Source organism: Erpetoichthys calabaricus, chromosome 4, assembly GCF_900747795.2.
Source record: "Erpetoichthys calabaricus chromosome 4, fErpCal1.3, whole genome shotgun sequence".
Classification (NCBI taxonomy): domain Eukaryota; kingdom Metazoa; phylum Chordata; class Cladistia; order Polypteriformes; family Polypteridae; genus Erpetoichthys; species Erpetoichthys calabaricus.
This window is the reverse complement of record NC_041397.2, coordinates 56833658-56859079: the sequence shown is the minus strand read 5'-3', so window position 1 is coordinate 56859079 and position 25422 is coordinate 56833658. Positions and strand designations below refer to the sequence as shown.

Genomic DNA, 25422 nt, shown 5'->3' with positions numbered 1-25422 from the left:
TAACATAACATACATATTGTAAGGGACAGGGCAAGTACTGGAAAACCTCAACTGTCATTCCAATGATTTATTACATTACTATGTAGAACAAAAGTGTCAAATTCTGGCTACAGATTTCATTCTAGCCACTTTCTTAATTACTGCTGCTAATGGGTCCTGCTTATTTGTGTTAATTGTAAGTAAAGTGCTTTTTAAGATTCAGAAACCATAAATGATTCCAGTAAATCAAACCAGATGAAATTGTATTTATTTTTAAAAAGTATACATACAGCACAATATGTAATGAAATGCTTAGTTGCAAAACATCAATGATTATGTCTTTAAGAATAATATGAGAGTAAATCAAAAAGTAAAGGCAATTTGAAAACTATGTAGTAACTACAATGGATATAAGCTGACACAATATAACACATTTGTGATGGCTTTGAGTAGTTCAAATACACACAGCACAGTGCTCTGCCGTTAGTCTAGTTGAAACTAAGGTCAAATGAACATGGACACTCCACTGCAGGAGTGCACCATTGTTGAACAATGCACTGAAGTGATTTCTTAGGGCAGAAGGAATGCAACCTTCTGAAATTCATGTTTGGCACACATCTATCTATTGCTTCTTCCCTGGTATGATACTTTTTCTTCAGTTTCCCAAAAATATGTTCAAAACCCACCCAACTGGAGACTCTGAATTGGATGTGTAGCCTCTAATGGACAGGAATTCCAAAGACTGCATGTAACATGAGTTATGGATGCTGTATTGGCCCAGCATGAATGAGTATGGGTGTGTGCTTGAGTGTATCACCCAGAGTAGATTTTTGAGTTGTCCCTGATGCTGCCAGGGTAGATTTCAGCTCTCTGTCAACCTGAAATAGATAATGTAGGTTTAGAAATTGGATGGAATTCCTGTTTATTTCAAAACGTGTCCGAATTACTGTTAGTTAAACTAGATTTACTTAAGATGTACAGAACTAATTATACAGTATTATACTCAGGAAGTTAGACTGACAACATTTCTTTACTTATTTATGAATACAACAAGAATTACTGCAATCCAAGAAAATATCACCCAGTGGCTGCTTTGTTAAGCATCCCTGCCTGTTAGCAAAAGCAGTCAGCCAATCATGTGGCAGAATTCCAATGTACAGTATGTTGCATGCAGACATTGTGACAAGATTTAGTTCTTGCTTGATCAAACATCACAGTGGACAAGACATGAGGTCTAAGCGACTTTGACTGTGGCATGATTGTTGGTACCAGAAATGATTACCTGCCTGTCAAGTACTAAACTCTATAGAATTTAGAGATAATGGTGCAATAAACCAAAATATCCACTGAGTGGCAAAACACCTTATTAATGAGAGAGGTCAGAAAATAATGGCCAAGCACTCCAATAAGCATTCACTATAATAGTGGAGGGCAGACAGACATCTCAAAATGGGAAAAACATTGGACTTTAAAGTAGATAGGCTATGGCAGTAGAAGATCACGCTCAGAAGGCATGTGATCACCAAAACAGGACAATCAATGCTTGGAAAAATGTCACCTGGCGAATTTTAATTTGTGCAGTGATGTATACAGTAGATAATATGGTAAGAATTGGTGTAAACTGCATGATTTGAAGGAAGTGTGGGATGGGATGAAGATCATCACTGGCTGCAGCTCGAAGCGGATGCCACCATCGAGAGAGACGTGAAGACAGCGAACCAAATGAACAAATTCTTTAACAGGTTTGACCACCCTAACCCACTCTCACCTCAGAGTACTACACCCTCCACCCATCATTCTGCTGATACCAGCATGGGAGAGACATCCCCACCCACAATTACGGCAGCACAGGTGAGCAGAGAGCTGAGGAGACTTCGTGCCAGCAAAGCAGCGGGTCCAGATGGAGTATCGCCATGACTGCTGAAGGTCTGTGCGCTGGAGCTGGGGAGTCCTCTACAGTGCATCTTCAACCTGAGCCTGGAACAGGGGAGAGTCCTGAGGCTTTGAAAAACATCTTGTTTCACCCCAGTCCCAAACGTATCACGTCCTAGTGAGCTGAACGACTTCCGGCCTGTCACTCTGACGCCACATGTGGTGAAGACCATGGAGCGGCTGCTGCTTCACCACCTGAGGCCACAGGTATGCCACGCCCTCGACCCTCTGCAGTTCGCATACCAGGAGAAGGTGGGAACGAAGGATGCCATCATCTGTATGCTACACTGATCACTCTCCCACTTGGACAGAGGCAGTGGTGCTGTAAGAATTATGTTTCTAGACTTCTCTAGCGCCTTCAACACCATCCAACCTCTGCTCCTTAAGGACAAGCTGACAGAGATGGGAGTAGATTCATACCTAGTGGCATGGATCATGGACTATCTTACAAACAGACCTCAGTATGTGCGTCTCAGGAGCTGCACTGACATTGTGGTCAGCAGCACAGGAGCGCCGCAGGGGACTGTACTTTCTCTGGTCCTGTTCAGTCTATATACATCGGACTTCCAATACAACTCAGAGTCCTGCCACGTGCAAAAGTTCGCTGACGACACTGCTATCGTGGGCTGCATCAGGAGTGGGCAGGAGGAGGAGTATAGGAACCTCATCAAGGACTTTGTTAAATGGTGCGACTCAAACCACCTACACCTGAACACCAGCAAAACCAAGGAGCTGGTGGTGGATTTTAGGAGGCCCAGGCCCCTCCTGGACCCCGTGATCATCAGAGATGACTGTGTGCAGAAGGTGCAGACCTATAAATACCTGGGAGTGCGGCTGGATGATAAATTGGACCAGACTGCCAATACTGATGCGCTGTGTAAGAAAGGACAGAGCCGGCTATACTTCCTTAGAAGACTGGCGTCCTTCAACATCTGCAATAAGATGCTGCAGATGTTCTATCAGACGGTTGTGGCGAGCGCCCTCTTCTACGTGGTGGTGTGCTGGGGAGGCAGCATTAAGAAGAAGGACGCCTCACGCCTGGACAAACAGGTGAGGAAAGCACGCTCTATTGTAGGCATGGAGCTGGACAGTTTGACATCCGTGGCAGAGCGACGGGCGCTCAGTAGGCTCCTATCAATTATGGAGAATCCACTGCATCCACTAAACAATGTCATCTCCAGACAGAGGAACAGCTTCAGCGACAGACTGCTGTCACTGTCCTGCTCAACTGACAGACTGAGGAGATCGTTCCTCCCCCAAACTATGCGACTCTTCAATTCCACCCGGGGGTGGGTGTAAACGTTAACATTATTCAAAGTTATTGTCTGTTTTTACCTGCATTTTTATTACTCTTTCATTTAATATTGTTTTTTGTATCAGTATGCTGCTGGAGTATGTGAATTTCCCCTTGGGATTAATAAAGTATCTATCTATCTATCTATCTATCTATCTATCTATCTATCTATCTATCTATCTATCTATCTATCTATCTATCTATCTATCTATCTATCTATCTATCTATCTATCTATCTATCTATCCTCCATTTGTTAATGGTACAGACTGGTGGTCGTAGTGTAATGGACTGGGGAATATTTTCTTGGCACATATTATGCCTTTTAATACTAAGTACTGAGTAGAACATTAGAAATTTTATGATATGAACAGGTCATTCAGCCTAACAAAGCTCACCAGTCCTATCCATCTAATTTTATATATAATTTTTAATAAAATTTTAATTCTATATATAATTTTTCCAAAAACAACATCAAGTCGAGTTTTTAAAGCCTCTAGAGTTCTAGTGTCTATCGCAATAAATAATAACTTACTCCATATGTCTGTGGTTCCAAGTATGGAAAAAAAAACAGTCAGGTAGAGATCTGGTAGACCAAAAGTCACAACCCAAACAGAAGACAAGTTTCTGAGGGTCACCACATTGTGTGATAGGCACCTCACAGTGCAATAGCTTCAAGCAGAGCTTAACAGTGGTCGAACAAAGTAAGTTTCTACTGTGAAGAGGAGACTTTGTGCTACAGGTTTGACAGGTCAAGTGACAGTAAGAAAGCCATTCCTTAAAGGACAAAATAGGGCCTTGAAATACTGGCTGTGGGATACTGCAGACTAAAGAAAGTCTTATGGACCAACAAATCAAAATTTGAACACAGGGTGTTTGTATGCCGTTGATTTGGTGAAAGGATGGTCCCTCAGTGTGTGACACCAACTGTCAAACATGGAGGAGGAACGCTGATGGTCTGGGGTTCTTTTGCTGGAAGCAGAGCTGGTGATTGCACAGAGTGACTGGCATTCTGAATCAAAAGGGTGACCACAGTTTGGCAGATATATCAGCAAAAGGTGGCTACTTTGATTAATCAAACATTGGAATATAATTTTATACATCTAATGATACCTTGACTTATTTTTTAATTTGCTGTTGGTATATTTGTTCTATGCCTTGATTTCATGAAAGATTTATTTTATTAAGACATTAAACTGCATGCATTTCCATCAAAACTGAAAAAACTGAGGTGTTCTAAAACTTTTGACTGAGAGTGTATATGTATGTGTGTGTGTGTGTGTGCGTACACAGTGTATTAAAATGAACATTGCCCCTAGCACTGACTTCCGAAGGACACCACTTTTAACATCTCTTAATTCTGATAAGATTCCTCACACCATAACCCCCTGCTTCCTGTGTCTGACCCAATTATGCACCCATCTACACTTCACCCTGAACTCCCCACTACTGTTTTAGTTTTATTGATAGCCTCTTAGGTGGGACCTGATCAAATCCTTTTTGAAAATGAAGATAAATATTATCATATGCACTCGTATGCTTTCGTTGCTTCCTGATAGAATCCAGTATGTTAGTAAAACACGTCCTTTCTGTCTGAACCCATGCCGACTGTTCTCTGCCACTCCCGTTCTTGCCATGGGCTGCTCTATCATTTCTTTAATAATTCTTTTCATTGATTTACCTGTGATGTACTGCATATTAAGGTTACCGGCCTATAGGTAATTGAATCAACCCTTTTCATACTATGGGACAATATTTGCTATTTTCCAGCCCTTAGGAATTGTGCAGTGACTTTTGAAAAATATATGCCAGTGGTTTATATATGCTCTCACTAAGCTCTTTAAGCACACAATGATAAACTTTAGCTGGTCCTGGTGACTTGTTAGATTTCAGCCTAATTAATCTAAGTTGCACTTTTCCCAGTACAAATTTCAAATCATTAAATATCACTTGTCTACCACAGTGTATATAAGATTTGTTGCTGACCATGTCTGACCCTTAATGGCCACAGTCTACATTTCTTCAAATTGATAATAAACCATGTCACAAAGAACACAATACCTGCATGAGTTAAATTAATGGTAACTTCAATTTACTCAAGATAGCCTGCACAACCTTCAGATATCATCCAACAGAGAATTTCAGGAATGAAGCGAAATTGGAGATTCACAGAATGAATCTGTTGTGAAAGAATCTATGGTATATTTCAAGATGCTACCAAGTCAGCTTGCACTAAAATTCCTAAAGATATCTCTGTATTTCCAGCGGCTTATTGAATCCATGTCTCAGAGAATTCAGGCTGTTCTCTAGGCAAACGGATATGTTACCTGGTACTAGACAGGCGTATCTTATAAGCATTGCCGGTGCTAGGTTATTTTCCACCCTAGGCCAAGCTGACAGTTCAGTAGCAAACCCATATGGCTGGGTTTCCACCCTCCTTATGATGTGCGCCCTAGGCGAATGCCTATTTTGCCTTAATGGTGGTGCCAGCCCTGCTTATAAGGTTGCCATAAATGTTTATGTTAGTTTAACTGGCTGCCCCAAATGAGTAAGTGTGTGCAGTGATGGATTGGCACCCTGCACAGGGTTGATTCCTTTCTTGAGTTTGATGCTGTTGGCAGAGGTTCTGGCCTCCATGATCAAAATCTGGGTGATAGACAAATGGATTAAAATGAAAATAAACAGTAAATTCTTGTCAGTGTAGCATCCGTATGTCTGTTTGTCCATTTACTTCTTTTTTCAGTACAGGGTTGGAGGGTACTGTAGTCCATTCCGGAAGCTTCCAGTGCAAAATAATTGCCTTGTCCACTACCAGGTTCGATTCCATATAAAACATTCCTATTTAGAGTTGTAGAATAATATAACATGCACATATTGGTAAGAGGGGAGACAACTGGAGAAACAGAGAAAACCCGCAAGGACATGGGAAGAACATGAAAACTTGCCCCAGTGATTGTTCAGGCAGGAAACTGAATGCAGGACCCTGAAGACTTGTGGAAACTTCACTAACCACTATGCCACTGTACCACCCACACAGTAAACTGATGCAATGGATATATCAGATGAATTTATAGCTCTGCTTCGGACCATGGAAATCTGTTGCACAACTTTAAGTCTCACATTCAACCTTGATGTACTTCTTCTGCTTATCCATCAGATCGAACAGGCTGGCAAACAGATCAGGCAAATATTTTTTCTCCATCACCCTACCGCAGTACTTTACACAATATTTGCCCAAATTAAAGTCAATTTGCTCTGCAAACTGTGCTTACGTTTCCAGGATGGACTGAAGACAGGGAGCAGCTGTTCCTGTTATGCTAAAGGAAATGTCTGTGTTTGCTTAAACATTTGTCAGCAAATACGCTGTCCTCAACAGCCCACTCACCAGTTCTGTACAAAGCTAATATGGGAACACCTGACCTTGCCAAACACATCATTTTCCCCAGAGTTTAAGCAACAGATCAGCGTCCAAAATGGCACCAGGCACTTTAGTCACACCAATTAATCAAGTCTGACAAATCGATTTCATCTCCAACGAGAGCGCTGACAAGTGTGAGTCCCACCCTCAGGGAAAGCATTAGAACAAGTTGTCACATGTTTATCTAAATCCCTGGTTACTCATCAATTTGTTGCCAATATTTAAGCATAAAGCAAGTCACCTCTCCCCTACACAGAGGCCTCAGGAAAAGGCAAGATGGCAATGGTTAAAGAATCCCTTGGGCTTTAAAATGGGTTTCTGGTTAATATTTACAGAGAATCCATTTGACCTTTCAGATGTGAATTCCCCCTTCATGGTCCACTATAAAAAAAGTAATTTCTGTGCACTGGAAATTCCCAAAAGTTGCTTACTCAAGTAACAAACTGTCAAAATTCCTTACATTGGTGCTTGACAATTAATATTAAGGGAACAAAAGCTGAAAAACATTCAGTCATTTACATTAAGCTGACTTTTCAGTGAAGGTGGCAATTATATAGCAGAAGATTTTAGACCAAAAATGGCCAATAAACCACAAGAATGTGGGACAACAGTGCAGCCGTCTCAGGTTGATTGGTGTGCAATGAGGGAAGGCCAAGGGGTGAACAGGCAAGCTTGAGGGTTACAGTTCAGTGCCTCGTGTGCCTTGAAAACCTGTCCACGGTGAGATCCATAAAGCCTTGACCAGGAAAAACATGACTTGTAGATAGAAAAAAATCTTATGTAATAAAATAATCAAAGATATTTTTAAATCAAACAGATGATTTAAGGGTAGAAGAAAAAAATCATGACTATTTTATCCCTTCACTTGAAAAAGCTACCTAATCAAATTCAAGAATGCAACAATTATTCTGTAAGTTTTAATGTTTTCATATTTACTTTTCTGTCTTATTTATTTTTATAGATGTTTAGTTACCTATTGTTGATGTCGTAAAGCATGAAGAACACTGCAATAACATCACGTGTCATGTCCAGGTGTGTTCAAATTGTGAGTGATGTCTCATGGAGTATGGTCATGTGACTTTGGCAGCCATCTCATTTAAAGGTAAGCCACTGTGGCTCTGTCTTGTTCCTTCTTATTTTGCCCTATTGATCCTCCACCTCACTCAGGTTATAAAAAGTAACCTTTGATTTTAGTAAAAAATCTAGACCATCATGACCATGGCGAGCTGGCACCAAATCCATCAGCTACGGGTACAATGCAAAACCTGGCCTTGAGCAGCAACCAGCTCATCACAAGGTGTAGAACTGTGTGCGATTTACTGAATTGAATAACAACAACAACACACAGTGGCCTAATATAATCCACCCTGAGTGAATCCAGTAGCTGTTGCCTTTTCATTCTAATCAGTTTCGTAATTAAAGAGCCATTCCTGATCTTTACTGAACTTGTTAAACTAATTAGTGTGGCCCAATGGCTGAGTCTTTGGACTCTAAACTAGAAAGAAGGCTTCAGATTCTGTCCATGCATCTGCCCCTTAGTGTGTCACTTTACCTGTGTGAGCTCCCACTGTAAAATTTCCGGCACGATAGCTCTGTGCTTGTGAAGTGACATGGGCAGTGTTCACTACAGAAAGGCACTATATCAAAGCTTTGTTATTAACTTAACTTGCATCTGCTACAATTATAAATATAAAGATTTAAATACTTATGCTGTTGTTCTGTACTGGGATAGTGTTCATTGCAGAAAGGTCCTACATAAAATAAATACTGCATTTTTTGTTTAACCTTCCTGTGCTCTAGTTGTTAAACTACAGATATAATATTTGTGCAGCAATTAAGTATTTGTAAATGACCTCAGCATGGTGTTAACTAAAGAAATGTGCTATACAGTATGAAATAAAGATTGTGTCATTTGGTTTGTTTAACCTGCCTGTGCCCCAACTGTCAATATGCACATTTAGGCAGCTGTACTGCAAATTTCTCTTTGTAAAGCACTGTGGGCTGGTGTTAAATTCAGATATATTAAATCAAATAAGGAGAATTTATGTGCTCTTATTATATGGTCAGAAAGACACTTATGTCTTATGTGCTGCACTTTCATAATAAATTTTAGAAATGGGCAACACTTTAGTCTTGTACTACATGCAGTTAATTACCTGCCTAACTACTGTGTAACTACATGTCTCCCTGAGCACTACTATTGCAACTATTATTACACTGCTGAACAGGTAAGAGCACACTTCCCCTTTCTTATTCTGTTTTTGCCCATACCATTACTTCAGGTACATAGTAGTAATGAGTGATTACATGGAATAAGAGGACTAAGTGGGGTCAGCATTTGTGTATTTGTCATTGCTTTCTAATGCTTAATTTTTTAATGCAATCAATTACTGGAGACCAGAGATACATGCAGATTTACAATTACCATATATACTCCCACAGATAAGTCGGGACTTGATTTTACAGTATAATTTCCAGGTATTTTATAATGTCGTTCATATAAGTCGAATGCGGGAAACTCACGCTATTGGTACAAGGGATTATGATACTCGTAACGCCTACCTGAGAGAGTAACCACGGAGCACACTGCCTTTTTTTTCTATGTATTGTGCCTACGTGCCCACACGGTAATACCCGAACTATTCTGAAGCAATGTTTGCACTGATTTGTCTTTTTTGTATCTCACACCCTCATACACCTTTATCATAAGAGCATCCCTTATCTACGATTGAGCATTTGATCAGAAGAAAATATGAAGCTGGTTTTAAATTAAACATTGTTTAAGTAGCGAAATAAACTGGTAACTGTGCTGCTGCAACAAAATTTGATGCGTCTGAGAAACTGATGTGAGATTGGAGGAGGCAAGAAGATGTTAAAAAAAAAAGTAAGTGTCACATTTTTGAACGGGCGTACAAGTCGGGGTCCGATTTTATGATTTTTATATGATTTTTCAGGTTTCAAGACTCGACTTATACATAAGTATATATACGGTGATTCTCAAGTAAGTGGTTATTTTGAGGCCGTCTCTGCCTGTCTGGTAATCAAGGAGCAGTGGTTTAAATATTTTGAACAACTTACACTATCTTCTGAACAAGGACCTTCAGGGAGATTACCCTGGTAGCATCAGGAACAAAGTAGAAACTGGTCCTAAAGAGGACACTAGCCTATGGACAGACTTAAAAAAATCCATCCATCCATCCATCCATTCATTCTTTGTAAGCAAATTATCAATTGTAGTTTCTCATGCAGATGTGTCCTCCTTCATTCAGAACAGAGTCAACACTAGATGCGATGTCATTTTATCCCTGTGACGCACCCACACTCACTCATACCAGGTGAATGCTTATGGAATCAATTATTTGGACTTTTATATTTGTAATTAATTTAGACCACATTGCAGAAATCTTTTTTCAATTGGACCTTAAAATGTCTTTTTTTGTTCATTTGTATCAAAAAAGCCAAATTAAATCCACTGTGATTCAATGATGCTAAATAATAAAATGTGAAATCTTCCAGGAGGGTGAATACTTTTTTTAGGCATTGTGTGCTGGTTGGACAGGGTCTTTAAGCCCATCTGTGAACCAATTCCATGTATGCCTCAACACATTCTTTTGGGTTCCCCAATGTCCACCCAAAGCCCTGGTGCCATACGTGTAGCGCTCTCCTATAACAGGAGGGATGTCAATAGTGCAAGGCTGAGACACACAGACAGAGACAGAGAGACTCATTGTGCTACATAAGAGACACCCTCATAGTTAAAGGAACGATTTCCCATCATACCAAGATGAGTTTGACTTTAGTACAACTGGCAAAGAAGGCTATTTTGTAATCCCAAGACCCTAAGTTTAATTTCCTCTATTGCTACCTCAAGAAAGAGGATCAGCTGACAGGGAGGATTTTCCCTGAGTGAATCAGGAAACATCCCCTTAATAGTAGTGGATGCTCCAATTTGTGTCTCCCTTGCTACAGTTGTGCTGTGTAGTGCCAGGCTTGCTGTCTTTCCTAGTACTCTACCTTTCTGAGGTGAAAAAATATTGCCCTCTAGTGTCTTTGGAAATTCCAGAAACATTAATAATATTACTGTCATTCTGACTGACCCAAGAGATGTCTGCTGGTTGAAATCAGCTGTACTACATTGTATGTTCTTGTAATAGGCAGATCTGAAAAGATATGTATAGATATGACCAGAGTTCCTAATAGAGCTGTTTCAAGATGGTCAAGCTGCTGGTTATATGGCTTCCAGGAAGGGGGGGGGGGGTGTTCCTGGACGGTGGACAACAGAAGTCAAGTAAATCTTCCATTCTGCAGAGGCAGGAAGAGAGAAGGCATTAGCAAACAGTGCCAACCCTTGGTCTGGAGGGTAACTACCATGAGCAGAGCCCTTAAGCCAGGGGTGTCAAACTCCAGGCCTGGAGGGCTTCAGTGGCTGCAGGTAGTCATTCTAACCCTTTTCCACTGTTAATTAACTCCTTTTCCCTTCATTTCAATAGCCCTGTTTTTAAGGATTCAGTCCTTTGAATTGATTCTTTCCTTCATTAAATGACAACCAAACAGAAATGAGACGTGAAACGTGCCAACAGATGACCAGCTAAATTGGGTCTTTAAACTCAAACCAATTTCACTCCAACCAGTTTCTTAATGAGAAGCCAATTCTTGCTGTTAATTAATCCCATTATTTAATTACGTGGCCTGTTGCTGCTCTCATTCTGCCACAGCAGACATTTCCAAAGCTGTTGATTTTCTGTTTTTTTCTAAGAACACTGTCAAAATGTTTTGGTGACCTGAGAGATCAACCTTACTGAGACCTTCTTTCAGATATTGTGTGATGAGCACAGATGAGCTGGTCAAGTGGCGGCTTGTTTTGTGTTTCATTATTGTTATTGGCTGCTAATTATAGAAAAGGAAACACGGGGTCTGAGTCAAGTTAATTAAAAGTTAACCAAAAGAAGTTAATTAGCAGCAAAAACTGGTTACTGATTAAGAAGATGGTTAGAATGAAAACTTGCAGCCACTGTGGCCCTCCAGGACCAGAGTTTCACATCCGTGCCTTAAGCTGTCCCCCAAGAACATGTGTATAGATAGATATCCTGCAAATGCGCACATAAAGTATATGATAGGTAGTAACTAATAAGCAACAGAAGAAAAGAAAAATATTATTTTATTCATGGAGCCTCCTAGGATTGCAGCCTTCATGCACTGAAAATGCTTGAAAACTTAGGGATCTACAGACCTTATATGACTGATTCTTCATTTTTGTACAGAGATACCCTTTAGTAAATTAGTGTTAAGGGAATGGGCCAGAAAAAACAATACAAAAACAAATAAGATGATTATCACTAATATTAAGCAAATATCGACTGAAAGAGAGGTTCCAGAATTCTAAAGTTAATCACCATTTGGGTTCTATTTGAAGAAGTTATGTCCGTCTGTGTGTCTAAAAAAGATATCAGACGTCAATGGCACTATAATAGAGTGGGTTGTGCTTTTATGCCCCCTGACAAGAGTTGTGCAGAGTGCAAAAATCACAAAATACAAGAACGTCATTCAGAACCAGCTGAGTCAGTGTGTCCCTCTGTAAGGAGGATTTTTCAACAGATACATCATTCCACAAAGCCAGGAAAGTCCTGGAAGGGTTCCACGAACATGATGGTGCATTCAGTTTAATTACCTGGAATCCCCCAGACACACTCAGTTTATATTTCTGCAATTTGATCATTTAGATGTTGTTTTGCATGTCAAAAGTCAGTGCTAACCAGATGAGTAGGCAGTAATATAAAATACAAAGTTATAGGAACAACTACAAAAAGCTCTGCATAAGATTAAAAAAAAATCACTAAACAGGCGCTGACCATCACATTATAGAGAGTGGAAAGCCACATTACTTTCAGCTTATTCAAGTCTGATTTGTGCTAATACTATTTACTTTCCACCCAACCTGTGGGGAGATGTAGGCAGGTGCCATTCTCCATAGAGCGCATGCTTTCATTTTTTCCCTGGTTGGCACCTGGTGGCCCCCATTTTACTTCTCGCCAATTCTAACTTGAGTGGCGTGACTGTAGGAGTGTGTATAAATTTGTCATTTTAGTCTTTTCCCATGCTGATGCCACCGTATGTTATTTTGCTAACTTTAAATAACTGCATGTCATTTCATACTTCACGCTAGATTATAAATGTGCGTATTTTGTAAAGTCAGGCAAGCTAATATTCTCCCGGAGATGCTCTTATGCATATTGTTGTGGAGAAATCTTCAGAAAAAACAAGCAGAGTTTTCAGACAGGCAGTCAGAATTTAAGACGTTATGGCACAGCATAGAAAACAATTGCAGAGCACACAAAGCCTGTCTTAGTTGATGAAATGAGGCCCGAGTGTCCAGAGAGCCCCAAATATATTACAATTCTTATTTCAAAATGCCCCCCTTCCAGACCAGTTTCCCAACATCTACTGTATAGACTTTCCCTTGATGTTTTCCCCACTCAGCACCTATACCCATAACAATCACCTGATGTTCCAACAATATTCTTGCCCCTGAAGACATCCCAATAATAGTCTTCTTCCCGATAAACCTTCTCATAACAATATTTTTGCTGGCAGGACATATTTGCCATCTGGCGTTGAGCATCACCTGATTACTGCTTCCTTCATTCTTACTGCCTAATCCTGAGCTGTTAAGATCAATGGCCTTTCAGTTGTTAATCAATTCTTAACAATTCCATACTTAACAATTAGGTAGAGATCAGAAGGACCCATGTATAAAAACTGGACTGCCTAATTATAATTCTATAAATGATTACTTGTTGCACTAGCATCCTTAAGGCTAAGGCTAACATAATAGGGAACTGTGCCAGTGAGCGGCAGCGCAGAGCTTCACTGATAAGGGCCAAGCTGCGAACAACCTTGACACGATGCTTCATGCTTGAGAGAAAGAAGGAGAAAGACAAGCCTTTAACAATTGCCTCTTTAAGCTAACTAATATGTGCTACTGTATCATTTTCATAATACATTGTATTTTAATTTTACTGCCTAAGGTATCGATGAGCCCTAATGCTTCCAAAGGTCATTTAATTGCTTATATGTTTTATGCGCTAGCTTGAGAGCTTACCCTTTACTGTCACAGGCAAAGGCCTTGCATGCAGTTTGTTTTGGTCTTCTGTCAGTAAGAAGCTCCGCACCTTCATTTGTCAAAACAAAGTTTGCCTGCTTGCTTCCTCAGAGATGTGTAACAGTCTCACAGTCTTTAACCTGCAATTGCTGAGCGCTTTGAGTAGTGAGAAAAGCGCTATATAAATGCAAAGAATTGTCAGCTTGACTCACAGAAACTCAAAACAAAGCAAGTAAGAAGGACAGGCAGGCAAGAGGCCTCTCTAACTAAATAAATGATGTCCTTTTAAAGTTGTTTCAGGGTTAGACTTTTCATAGCTAAAAGTACAAAAACTAATAATGCAGCGCATTGATCCTTTATCAACATTCTCAACAATACCTCAGTTCTAATGAATGGTTATTTGAGTTACTGTTGCCTTTCTATCAGTTCGAACCAGTCTGGCCATTCTCCTCTGACCTCTGGTATCAGCAAGGCATTTTTTCACAGAGAATTGCAACTCACTGAATATTTTTCCTTTTTCTGACCATTCTTATTAAACTCTAGAGATGGTTGTGTGCGAAAATCAAGAGATCAGCGGTTTTTGAAATACTCAGACCAGCCCGTCTGGCACTAATAATCATGCAACGTTCAAAGTCACTTAAATCACCTTTCTTCCCCATTCTGATGCTCAGTTTAAACTTAAGCAGGTTGTCTTGACAAAGTCTACATGCCTTAATGCATTGAGTTCTTGCCCCGTGGTTGGCTGATTACATATTTGTGTTATCAAGCAGTTGAACAGGTGTACCTAATAAAGTGGCCGGTGAGTGTAGCTTACCTATGTTTAACTTAATTAACGGACTTGAAAGCATTTGTTATCAGTAATGAGGTAGAAAAATGTCAAAATAATATATATAGTTGTTAGATTCTTATTATTACTGTATAAATCAGCATTAATTTCCAAGTATATTTAATAAACATATATACAGTAAATGTCTACAAACACTGCTTTGTGGTCTGTGGCCAAATTATTTCCAAGAGTAATAGGAAATGTTTGGCTCCAAAGAACTGAGTTAATTGTCTTAAGAGAAAAAAGTCACACAGAAACTGAAAACCGCAGATGGTGCCATAGTTGATAAGTAACATGTAGTGGACGTTGGCCTTTTAGCTAAGTCGACAAAGACAACTCCCTTGTATTGCTACATCCTTATACACAGTAATAAGCTAAAATTTGAAAGCACTTTGAGCTTTTCTTTTATATAATCTCACATCTGAAACAAGTAAGAATCTAAGTAATTGGTCAGTGACCAGTGAGTTCATGCAGGAAAGCAGCAAACATCTCCATACACTGTCAGTGATACTGATATTGAGAAATGCATTATTCTGCACAATCCAGACCAAGTTTATTTTTGTAAGTTGTGACTATAAGATTTTAAGAAAAAGTTTGCTAAGAACTAGCCATTCAGCTAATAGCTCTTCAGAACTTGAACATCTAAGGATCACAAAAAATATCAAGATCTGAAGGTCTCCTACAATACTTGATTCCATGCATGTCTGGTTTGCAGCATAAAGAAATATTATCTATTGTTTTGGGCAACGCTTCCATCCATGGCGCTGTGTTCTTATTGAAAAAATCATTCTTCTAAGGAGACTTAAAACATTTGAGAGACACAATTGGTTACATTTCTTTTGTTTTTGCAATTGTAGCACAAGAAGGTGAAAATAATTTCTCATGTCACTATAGGGTTAGTAGTGGGATTTGAATCCCCAACCTCAAGAACCTTAACCACTATGCCATACCACCTTCCATTGTGAAGTGGTGGCTAGTATCCATCCAGCTAGTTTACTTGTTCCTTTTATAATTTTTAAAGATTCAATCAAGTCATGTCTAGAACCGATTTGGTTAAGTTGAATACAGTTAACTCAAATCTTACAGCCTGCAGTATTTGAATCAGTCTGCTCTTTACTGTCTATAGCCCAGTTACGTTTCTTATATAGTATCTAAGTTCCAGAGTGGATGAACTGGCATCCCAACTGCAACAGAGAGGTAAGTCTTACCAAAGAGGCCAAAATGGATGGACAATGTAATTGGAGAAGCAACCTGGCTGGGATGGCTAGTGCTTCCTGTCCCAGTTGGGGCAGTCGGGCCATAACGGATGGACTAAAATAGCATATTCCCAAACAGTGGTGGTGGCAGCGCTCTGGTACGATCCTTATTTGGACATCCACAGGATACCACAGGACTTGTAGTCTGGAAAGGTAACCCTGTTGGCTTCTGGATGCAATGAAAGTGCACTGCTTAAAGGACTTCTTCCTACTTTGGGGAGCTTTCACCTGACCCGGAAGTGCTTCCTATGGGCTATGCCCTGGCACCAGAAGTTTTCCTGGGTATTGTATTAAAGAAGCCTCTCTGCCCTTACCCAGGTAGATATTATTATTAGTAGTGTTATTTTGGCCATTGTCCACCTAGTCAAGGTACTGTTATACTGTGAATACTTTGGGGAAAATCTGCAGGAAATATTCAGCTTCACTGTAAAGCACTGATGATTTAGTATCTGAAAAAATTGAATGTATACCTTTGCAGTTAAAAAACACACTGTAGATTTTGGGTTTCAACTTTTCTTTGCAACATCAATTGCTTTTTATTTTGCACTTTAGGTAATTTAAGGAAACCAAATCTTCAAGACATCAACAAATACCAACTAATAAGTTATTATCAAATATACCACCTTTCAAGGATGGAAATAATTGAAAAAGTTTTAAAATTATCAAGAGTACCATTATTGTTTCATAGAAAAAAGTCCACACAGCCTTCTTAGTAGTGAGATCATGGTGTTATGGTGGAGCTTGTGAGTCTCTATGGTCCTTATAGCTCTGTTATGTGGAGATCTGTGCTCCCAGCTAAGACAATAGAACAGTTGATAAATGGCCCTCATAAATGTTTTGATTAAGAACAAGAACCTCACTTGGATCAGGGATACCTGGACGTACTCTTGGAATAAGGATTAGCTACATTGAGTTACCATACATGCTCACCACATACAAGGTGAATGATGAGGGTAGTATAAATGCAGCTCAAGTTGCATCATATCACTGACTGACTCTGGAGTCATTCTACAATATTTCAGTGCTCACATGTGGAGTGATGGAGATACCTTAAGGGGTATCATTAATAGCCTAGTGGGTCTGAATTGGGGCAATGCATTGTTGGATTCTCTATAATGAACACCATACTTGAATACAAGGGTAGTTTGAAGAGTTCCTTGTGCCAAAGGTTAGTGATCATCTTTGTTGTGGTGTCATCTGATTTGAGGCTGTGTCTTTCTGTACACTTATATAAAGCGAGGTGTTGAGCTCTTAACTAATCATGACTTTGTGTGGAACAGATTGAGAGTGATGAAACAAAAATTGGATCACTCAAATGAGTAATGAGTCTTTCTGGGAATGACTAATAGAAGGCTCTGTTAAGAATGAGTCCAATTCTCATCACCAAAAGTGTGCTTTCTGCATCTTTGGGAGCAGGTAGGCACATAGGATATGAATGGACTCACTTCAAGGCTTTAGCAGTGGAGGCACTTGAAGCACAACAAGTTGACAACCCTTGAACTTGTTAATGGATCCAGGAGCAAACCCAGTACATGATATAAGATGTATATCTTTTGACAAGTTGGAAAAGGCCTGGTACTTCTCCAGGAAAAGTTAGAAGTAGTTGATGAAGATAGGGTAGTCTGTTCTCTCCAGCTCAGCCTTTTGCCTCCTCAACCCTCATCAGTATCTGAAAGAAAAATGAAAGTCAATATAGTAATTCATGGATTTTCAGAGCCCATATTTTCTTTTGGGGATACAGACCCTATCTCTCAAGAACTGGGTGAAAAGCAGCAACAAAAATTGAATTGTCCATCACTTTAGATCACCAATTAGCAGATGGAACAAGACTGGACAAAAAGAAAATTTAACAAACTCCACATTATGATTATTATTTGGAATCAAACCCAGGTCCCTTGAGCTGTGAGAATGCATCTTTAATCTTTGTGCCACACTGCTGTACTCTATCAAGGAGTATGACTTTATTTTTAAGTTACAAATGCAATCCTTAAATAGACAGACTTGATTACTGATGAAATATCATTCTGTCATTTACAATATCATAATGACAAGCTTGGCTCCAAAGATCTGAGTAAATAGTCTTCAGTGCCAAGCCGAAAGTGCTTTGTGGAGGCGTTCAAGACCATTTAAAGATAGCAGCAATTTTCTTGATAGGTATGTTGACATTACCTAATGTGTGCTATGGACAAACTAGTCACAGACTCTGAGGTGCATAGCCTTAAACAAATTAAAAAGTATGTGGAATACTGACATACTTCAATCAATTAATCAAATCCATCTTTACTCAGATCCTTTCAGTTGAAGGCATACATGTTAACAGATTATGAAGTGTTATTTTTAGGAAAATCTCTTTCCTTTTATATGGGTATACTATACTTACAAATTGCTTCTTAACTTCTACAGCTTACAAAATACTAACAAAAGAAAAAGAAAATGCTGTGTTTAAAACATGAGAATGTTAACAACAAGTAAGAGAGACACAAAATATATTAAAATCAATAAACACCTAAATGGTATATCCCATGAGAGCATCTTGCCTGCTTCCCTTTGCCACACTTTTTGTCCTTCTCACCTTTAGCTTTAGAGAACTTCCTCTCTTTGATAATAATTAATATTGTCCTGGTGGAGACTCAGTGCTGGGGATACTTAGTGGATAACTTCCAACACCCTATGGTCACCTAATAATGCAACATCTTGGAAGCCCCTTCGAGGTACTATATGTGTGATTTCCAGTTACACAATTTCAAGGCCCATAGGATATTTGTTGTTTCATATTTTTACAAGTTTCTAGTAGTAGGAATGGTTGGAACCTCTGAATTCTGGTAATTATATTCATGCACATCTTATAATATCTCCTAATTTTTTTCAGATAATTATTGGCTTTCAACTGTGCTGAAATATTCTCATGATAAACTCCTGCATATTAAATAGTTTGTCCAGATTAAATTGTCAGACTGGAATGTTCTAAAAGACACTGGTATTATGCAGCACCCAACATATTTACATTGCGGATCAGGTCACCACCACCGCCAAGCTGCGAATGCAAAGTTCACCGGCAGCATTTGTTCAGGAATCTGCCATCCTACTCATGGATTTTGATAATGAAAATGTCACTGTGTCTAATTTGCAATATGCTAAAATTAACTATGGTTACTGATCTATGCACAACAAACCCTCATGAGCTAATATTGCATTGTTTAACCCAAGATTCCTTAATGGCAAAGCACTGGTGCTATCAGAATTCATTACAGACTCCGACCTTGATATGCTATGCTTAACAGAAACTGAGCAAAAACCAAACAAATTTACATCTCTTATGGAGGCGACACCATCTGGACACATTTACTTCACATTGGCTGACAACTCAAGACAAGGCAGAGGGTTCACAGTAATTGTATGATCTGAGTTAAACATCAAAAGAATCCCAATTGATGGTCCATTGTCTATCGAGTGTCAGGCTGTTAAACTAATAATGAAATTTGGTCCTATCATACTTGTTGTTGTCTATTGTCCCCCAAAATACAATGGGTCTTTCTTATCTGATCTGACTGAAATATTAACTGACTGAAGTTCCTTTTCCCAGACAGTCACTCTTCTTGGCGCTTTCAACATCCATATTGACATTCCTACATGTAGTCTGAGAAATTCCTGTCCTTACAGGACTGTTTTGATTTGGTGCAAAATGTTTATTCCTCTACCCACTCTGGTGGTCATATATTAGACCTGATCTGCACATCTGGCTTATCTGTCAGCAACACTTACAGCAATGATTTGGGACTCTCTGACCATAAAGCAGTACTTTTCAGTGTTTCATTATTTCTTCCTCCTCTTACCTGTAAATGTCAAATTACTTTCAGAAACCTTAAAAATATCTCTCCCTATATCATTGCTGGATGAATTTATGATCTTTTTTGTCATCCCCTATTCATTCTGCACTAGATAGTCTTAATGACTATTATAACTCAGTCCTTCATTCAGCACTAGATAAAACAGCTCCTTTAAAACAGGAGGTTTCCTTTAAGCGTTCATCTCCATGGTACAATTTAGAGTTACGGTCTATGAAAGCAGCTTGCTGATGCCCTGAAAGAATATCATGTAAGACTGGCCTCACCGTGCACGTTCAAGCTTTCTCTGACCATCAAGGGGCTCACAGAGATGCACTAACTGCAGCCAAGAAAATGCATTATGGCAGAATAATAGAAAGTGACCATGATAACCTGTGGGTTTTGTTCTCGGCAGTTAACAAACTATTTCAACCTACGTCTGGCCCAATTACCTATTCTACTGAAGTATGAAAAATTCCTCCCCTTTTTCTATAATAAAATTAAAAATCAAAATAATTCAACTAACATTAATCCATGATCCATTTATATATTCCCCTGTCTTCCCACTCTATCTAGTTCCTTTTTGAAAATTTCACCAGTCACATCTGCATTTGTTAATGTCCTGCATTGTAAAATGAGGCTGGCTACTTGTGTACTGGTCCTCATCCTCACCACACTTATTAAATATTGCCTTCATGCCATAATCCTACCTGTTACAACAATAATAAATTCATCCCTTGACACCAGATTTGTGCCAGCCACTTTTAAAATCGCTTCTGTAACCCCAGTGTTAAAGAAAGTCTAGTCTTGATGCTCACAGTCTTAACTGTATTTGGCCTATTTCTCACTTACCTTCTCTGTCAAAAGTTCTTGAGTGTGTTGTAACCTCCCAACTCACCAATTACTTAACTTCTAATAAATTGATGGAACCCTTTCAGTCCCATTCCAGAGAACAGCACAGCTGTGTAATGCCTCTGCTTTACAAACTAATGGTTTGCTTATGACAGCTGACTCTGGATAAACCAGCATGTTAATTCTGTTAGACCTCAGTGAAGCCTTTGACACTGTCAGACATGATAGTCCACGATCCAGAATGGAGTACATTCTGAGTAATAATAATAATAATAATACACTGGGTATCTCTGGCACTGCCCTCTAGTGGTTTAAGTCCCATCTGATTGACAGGCAAGAGTCCAGCTCAGCGCCAGTCATGCAAGAAGTTCCTCAGGGCTCTGTCCTTGTCCCTCTGCTCTTCTGTATCTATATGCTTCCCCTTTGTGATGTTATTCATAGCTTTGGACTGGGTTATCATTTTTATGTAGAGATACTTAACTCTATTTCAGTGTTAAAAATGAAACTTCATCAGAACTTTCTCAGCTCACAACTTGCCTCAGTGAAATTAAAACCTGGATGGAGCAGAACTCTTTAAAATTAAATTGCAACAAAACTGAACTCCTGCAAATTGGTACAGCACAACTTAACAAAATATGCTTCTTTTCAGTCACCCTTGACGATGATCTCATCAGACCTTCTTCTAATACAAGGAATTTTGGTGTTATTTTTGATTCCTCCGTTTCTTATTCCACCCACATAAACCACATTAAGAAACTTTCCTACTTCCACCTCTGTAACATATCCGGTGTTTGCTCATTCCTCTTCTTTTCTAATGCTGAGAAACTTGTCTATGCTTTTTATTATATCCTGGACCAATTATTGTAACTCTTTACTGACAGGTGTTGTTTCTAATCTTATATCACAGCTCCAGTGGATTCAAAACTCTGCTGCAAGAGTACTTACACAAACCAGTAACAGCGAGCACATAACACCCATCCTGCTTCTCCTCCACTGGCTTCCTGTGTCTTACAGAATTGAAAATAAAATTCTATTAATAACCTATAAAGGTTACTTTCTCCATCACTATGCTCCTTTTCACCCACTAAGGTCCTCTGATTCAGGGGCTGCAGTCTTGTTGTGCCCCACACTAACCTACACTCTATGGGTGACAGGGCCTTCAGCTGTATAGCGTCAAGACTTAATAATGACCTCCCTAAATTAATTAGATCAGTATAGTCAATTCATTCTTTAAAAAAACAATTTAAAACTCCTTTGTTCAGAAAGGCTTTTAACTTCTGACTCTTCTTTCAGTTTAGTGTATACCTCTGCCCAGAAGCTCAGGATAATTTGTGTGTGTGTGTTGTATCACAAATTATGTTATTTGTGTGAGCTTTTCTTTTAGTATTGAATTCAGTATATTATTCTAGTTTATAGTATTTTATTCTATTGAATGCTTTGCATATCCTATATTTATCTGTTTAGTGCTCTATGCAGAAAATCCAATGTTACATATACCCTGCTGTTTGTTCTGTGAAGCACCTTGACCACGGGAAAGGCACTATATAAATAAGATGTATTATTGTTATTATTGAAGAACTTGATCCTTAATATCCAAGCTCTAATCTGGCACAAATAAAATACAACTAAACGAAATAAGTTAAATTATTTGCTTTTTCTTTTTCCAGTTCACTGATCATCCCCTCCACTCTTCCCACTCACCTAGTGATGGAGCCTCATGACAAGCGAATGCTCTCAAATGGGCTTTTATTCAAATTGACTCTGCTTATTTTTGTAAAGTGCAGGCACAGAGCGCTGTGACAAGTTCTCAGGTAAAATGCAAACAGAATATTTTACAAATTACTAATTTCATATTGAGTACACATAAAGACACAGATTTGTTTAAATAGACTAAAAAGTCAGGAACACAAACCTATTAAGAGTTTCATTACAAAATGAAATTTCTATGGTTTTTCTGGTTTTTGTAAGGTTATTGCAAGAAATGTAAAAAATTCTATTATTCTTAAACACTAAATCTAATTTAATAATAAAAAATTAACAATTACTAAGTTGAGAAACAAGGATTAATGGGTAGAGTATTAATTATATAAAATTTTAGCCAAGCAAGTTATTTTATCAACAATTCTCTTGAATTGTAAATTAATAAAGATAAAAATTGTTTTTTTTCTAAAGTTAAAGTACACATGCATTAATTTATGGTGAGCCTTGTGCAGTGTTTTATTATACTATTTAAGAAAGAGAAAGGACAAGTAAAAAGGGTTGTGCAAGCAATGCCTGTATATTGTTGAAAATTACAAGAAAAATAGACTTTCAGAAAAAGCCACAAAGCAATGTCTTTCCAGACGTGAGTTCAAAGCTAAACTGAAAATGCCCGGAATGAGAGAACATCTCGATCAGATTATTAGTGAATCACAGTTGGGATTTATGAAGGGGAGACATATTTGTAATAATATTAATTTTATTATGGATTTGATAGATAATAATGATTTTGTTCAAGATGACAGTTTGATATTATTTTTAGATTTTTATATTCCATTTGAGATGGTTGAACACTTTTATTTTTAAGGTATTGCATTTTTTTGGTTTTGGACAATTCTTTCAGAGAGCTGCTTAGACTTGGAACATCAATAATAGAACATCGCCAAGATTTGATATTAAAAGAGGCATTAGGCAAGGCTGTCCTCTTTTCACACTTTTGTTTTTCTTTTAAATGTTGCACTTGGGTTGCAATTTGAGGTGGCCCATCTGGGTAGAACCTCTTGTCTCTCCGGCATGATGATCATCTTCCTCTGCTGTCGGAGGAGCTTTGTAAACTCCATTTTTCAGGGGCAGCACTCTCTGAACTGGCCAGATCACTGTAGGTGGGTACACTTTTTATTGGTTTGTTCGGTCTGATGGCTGTCATACTCAGGGAGTAGCTGTTGCTATGACGACTTGGCTCCTCCCGATGGTGTCAAATGTCACTCCTTTCAATGAGCGTATTATGAGACTCTGATTATGGCACTCTATGAGTGTATGCGGCAAGCATGATGAGTGATATGTCAGTGAGGGAGATATTCTATTTACAACTTCACTTGGTGGTTGATGGGTGCCCACAAGGTGACACTCATCTAGTCATGGATGACTTCAATGTGACCACTGGCAGTGACAGGACTGGCTATGAGGATTGTGTTGGTCCCCATCAGTCTGGAAACCATGTGAAAGTAGCTCCATGTGCTTTGACTTTGCAAAAGGTCAGGGGCTGCAGATCCTTGGATCCTGGTTCCAGTATCCTGAGCTGCATCTTTGGACTTGATGCTCCAATACCGGTGATGCGGTGAAGGAGATCGATAGCATCCTCGTGGGCAGACACTGGAGATTCCTTCAGAACAGTAGGGTCTACAGAAGTGCCCAGTTTGTAAAATCTGACCACAAACTTGTTGTTGCTACTCTGAAGATCCTGCTTAGGTCTATTAGGCTTCCATCAACTAGGAGAATGAGGCTGGACCTGGCCAGAGTCCAAGATCAGGCTGTTTCTGATGAGTTTGTATGCAGTTCATGTGAGGAACATGCAGACTTGAGTGTGACTGCCAATTCTAATGTGATGTGGGAGACCTTCTGTGGGAAGACCCTGAAGGGTTGTGTTGGTGTTGCTGGTGTTCCCAGAAGGAGGTGTTTAGTCTCACAGGGCACCCAGGATATCATCGAGAGGAGTCGCAATGCACGGCTTGATGGCATCTCTGATCTGTACCTGGAACTGAGAAGGATGGCTGCGAGGGCTCTGAGGGCAGATAAGGAGGCATTTGTTACAGGAATTGGTCAGCAAATGACACACACCATCTATGGTATAGTGACCCACATCCTGCTTACAGAGGAATCAAAGCATTATGCACATCCAAATCTGATTCTCGGAGAGTCTCATTCAGGGCAAGTGATGGAACAGTCCTTACAGATGACAGTGCAGTTGTGACCTGCTGGGCTGGCTACTTTGAGCCGCTGTTTAAAGCTGACCCTCCGGCTAGGACGTTAGACGTCTCTGGGTTCACGGTTCTTGAGGCTGATCCTCCAATTAGCTGTGAACCACCCAATCTCACTGAGATTGCACAGGTGGTGAACTAGTTGAGGGTAGGGAAGGCTGCAGGTATTTGTAGTATCTGGGGTGAACTTCTACAGGCTGGTAGTAAGGCTGTCGTCCTTGCATTGCAAACAATCTTTGCTTCCATTTGGGAGACTGGCATCATCCTAACTGACTGGAAAACGGGACTTGTCGTCACTATCTAGAAAGGGAAAAGTGATCACCTGAATGGCAGCAACTACAGGTGAATAACATTGCTCTCATTGCCAAGTAAGGTCCTTGCTAGGGGTGTCTTCAATAAGATCCGTGATCACTTGCTCACCTACAAATGACCGGAGCAGTCTGGTTTTACACCTAAGAAGTCTACCATCAACTGCATCCTGGCACTGAAGGTTCTCATGGAGCGCAAACCGGAATATCGGCAGAGTTTCTTTACAGCCTTGTCGATTTTCATAAAGCGTTCAGCTCAGTTGATCAAGTTGACCTGTAGGACATCCTGAGACTTCATGGGATACCTCCAGAGTAGCCAGATATCTTGCGTGGTCTCTACACTGGTACTGTGAATGCTGTGGATAGTGGAGGTAGAACCTCTGTATTTTTCCCCAGTTGATTTTGGGGTTCGTCAGAGGTGTGTTCTTGCTCCTACTCTGTTCAGTCCTTGCATGGACTGGATGTTGGGCAAGGATGTGTGGTCCAGCAGCTGTGGGGCATCTGTTGGTGAAGAAAGATTCAGTGATCTTGACTTTGCTGACAATGCTGTGATCTTTGCAGAGTCAATGGATGCTCTGATCGGGGCTTTTGAGACACTGAGTGAGGAGTCTGAGTATTTGGGCTTGTTAGTGTTCTGGATAAAAACCAAGATCCAGGTCTTTAATGACTTCTTAGGCACA

At 39.5% G+C, this 25422-nt stretch overlaps 1 protein-coding gene across 1 annotated transcript in view; it reads left to right on the top strand.

The window, feature by feature from the left end:
* Positions 1-22153, top strand: part of cdk8 (cyclin-dependent kinase 8) — a 1217851-nt gene extending 1195698 nt beyond the window's left edge. Inside the window, exons 9-10 of the mRNA XM_051926591.1 lie at positions 19958-19971; positions 22146-22153. Coding sequence (XP_051782551.1) covers positions 19958-19971; positions 22146-22153 — 22 coding nt within the window. The remainder of the gene's footprint in view (positions 1-19957; positions 19972-22145) is intronic.
* Positions 22154-25422: the final 3269 nt, after the last annotated feature.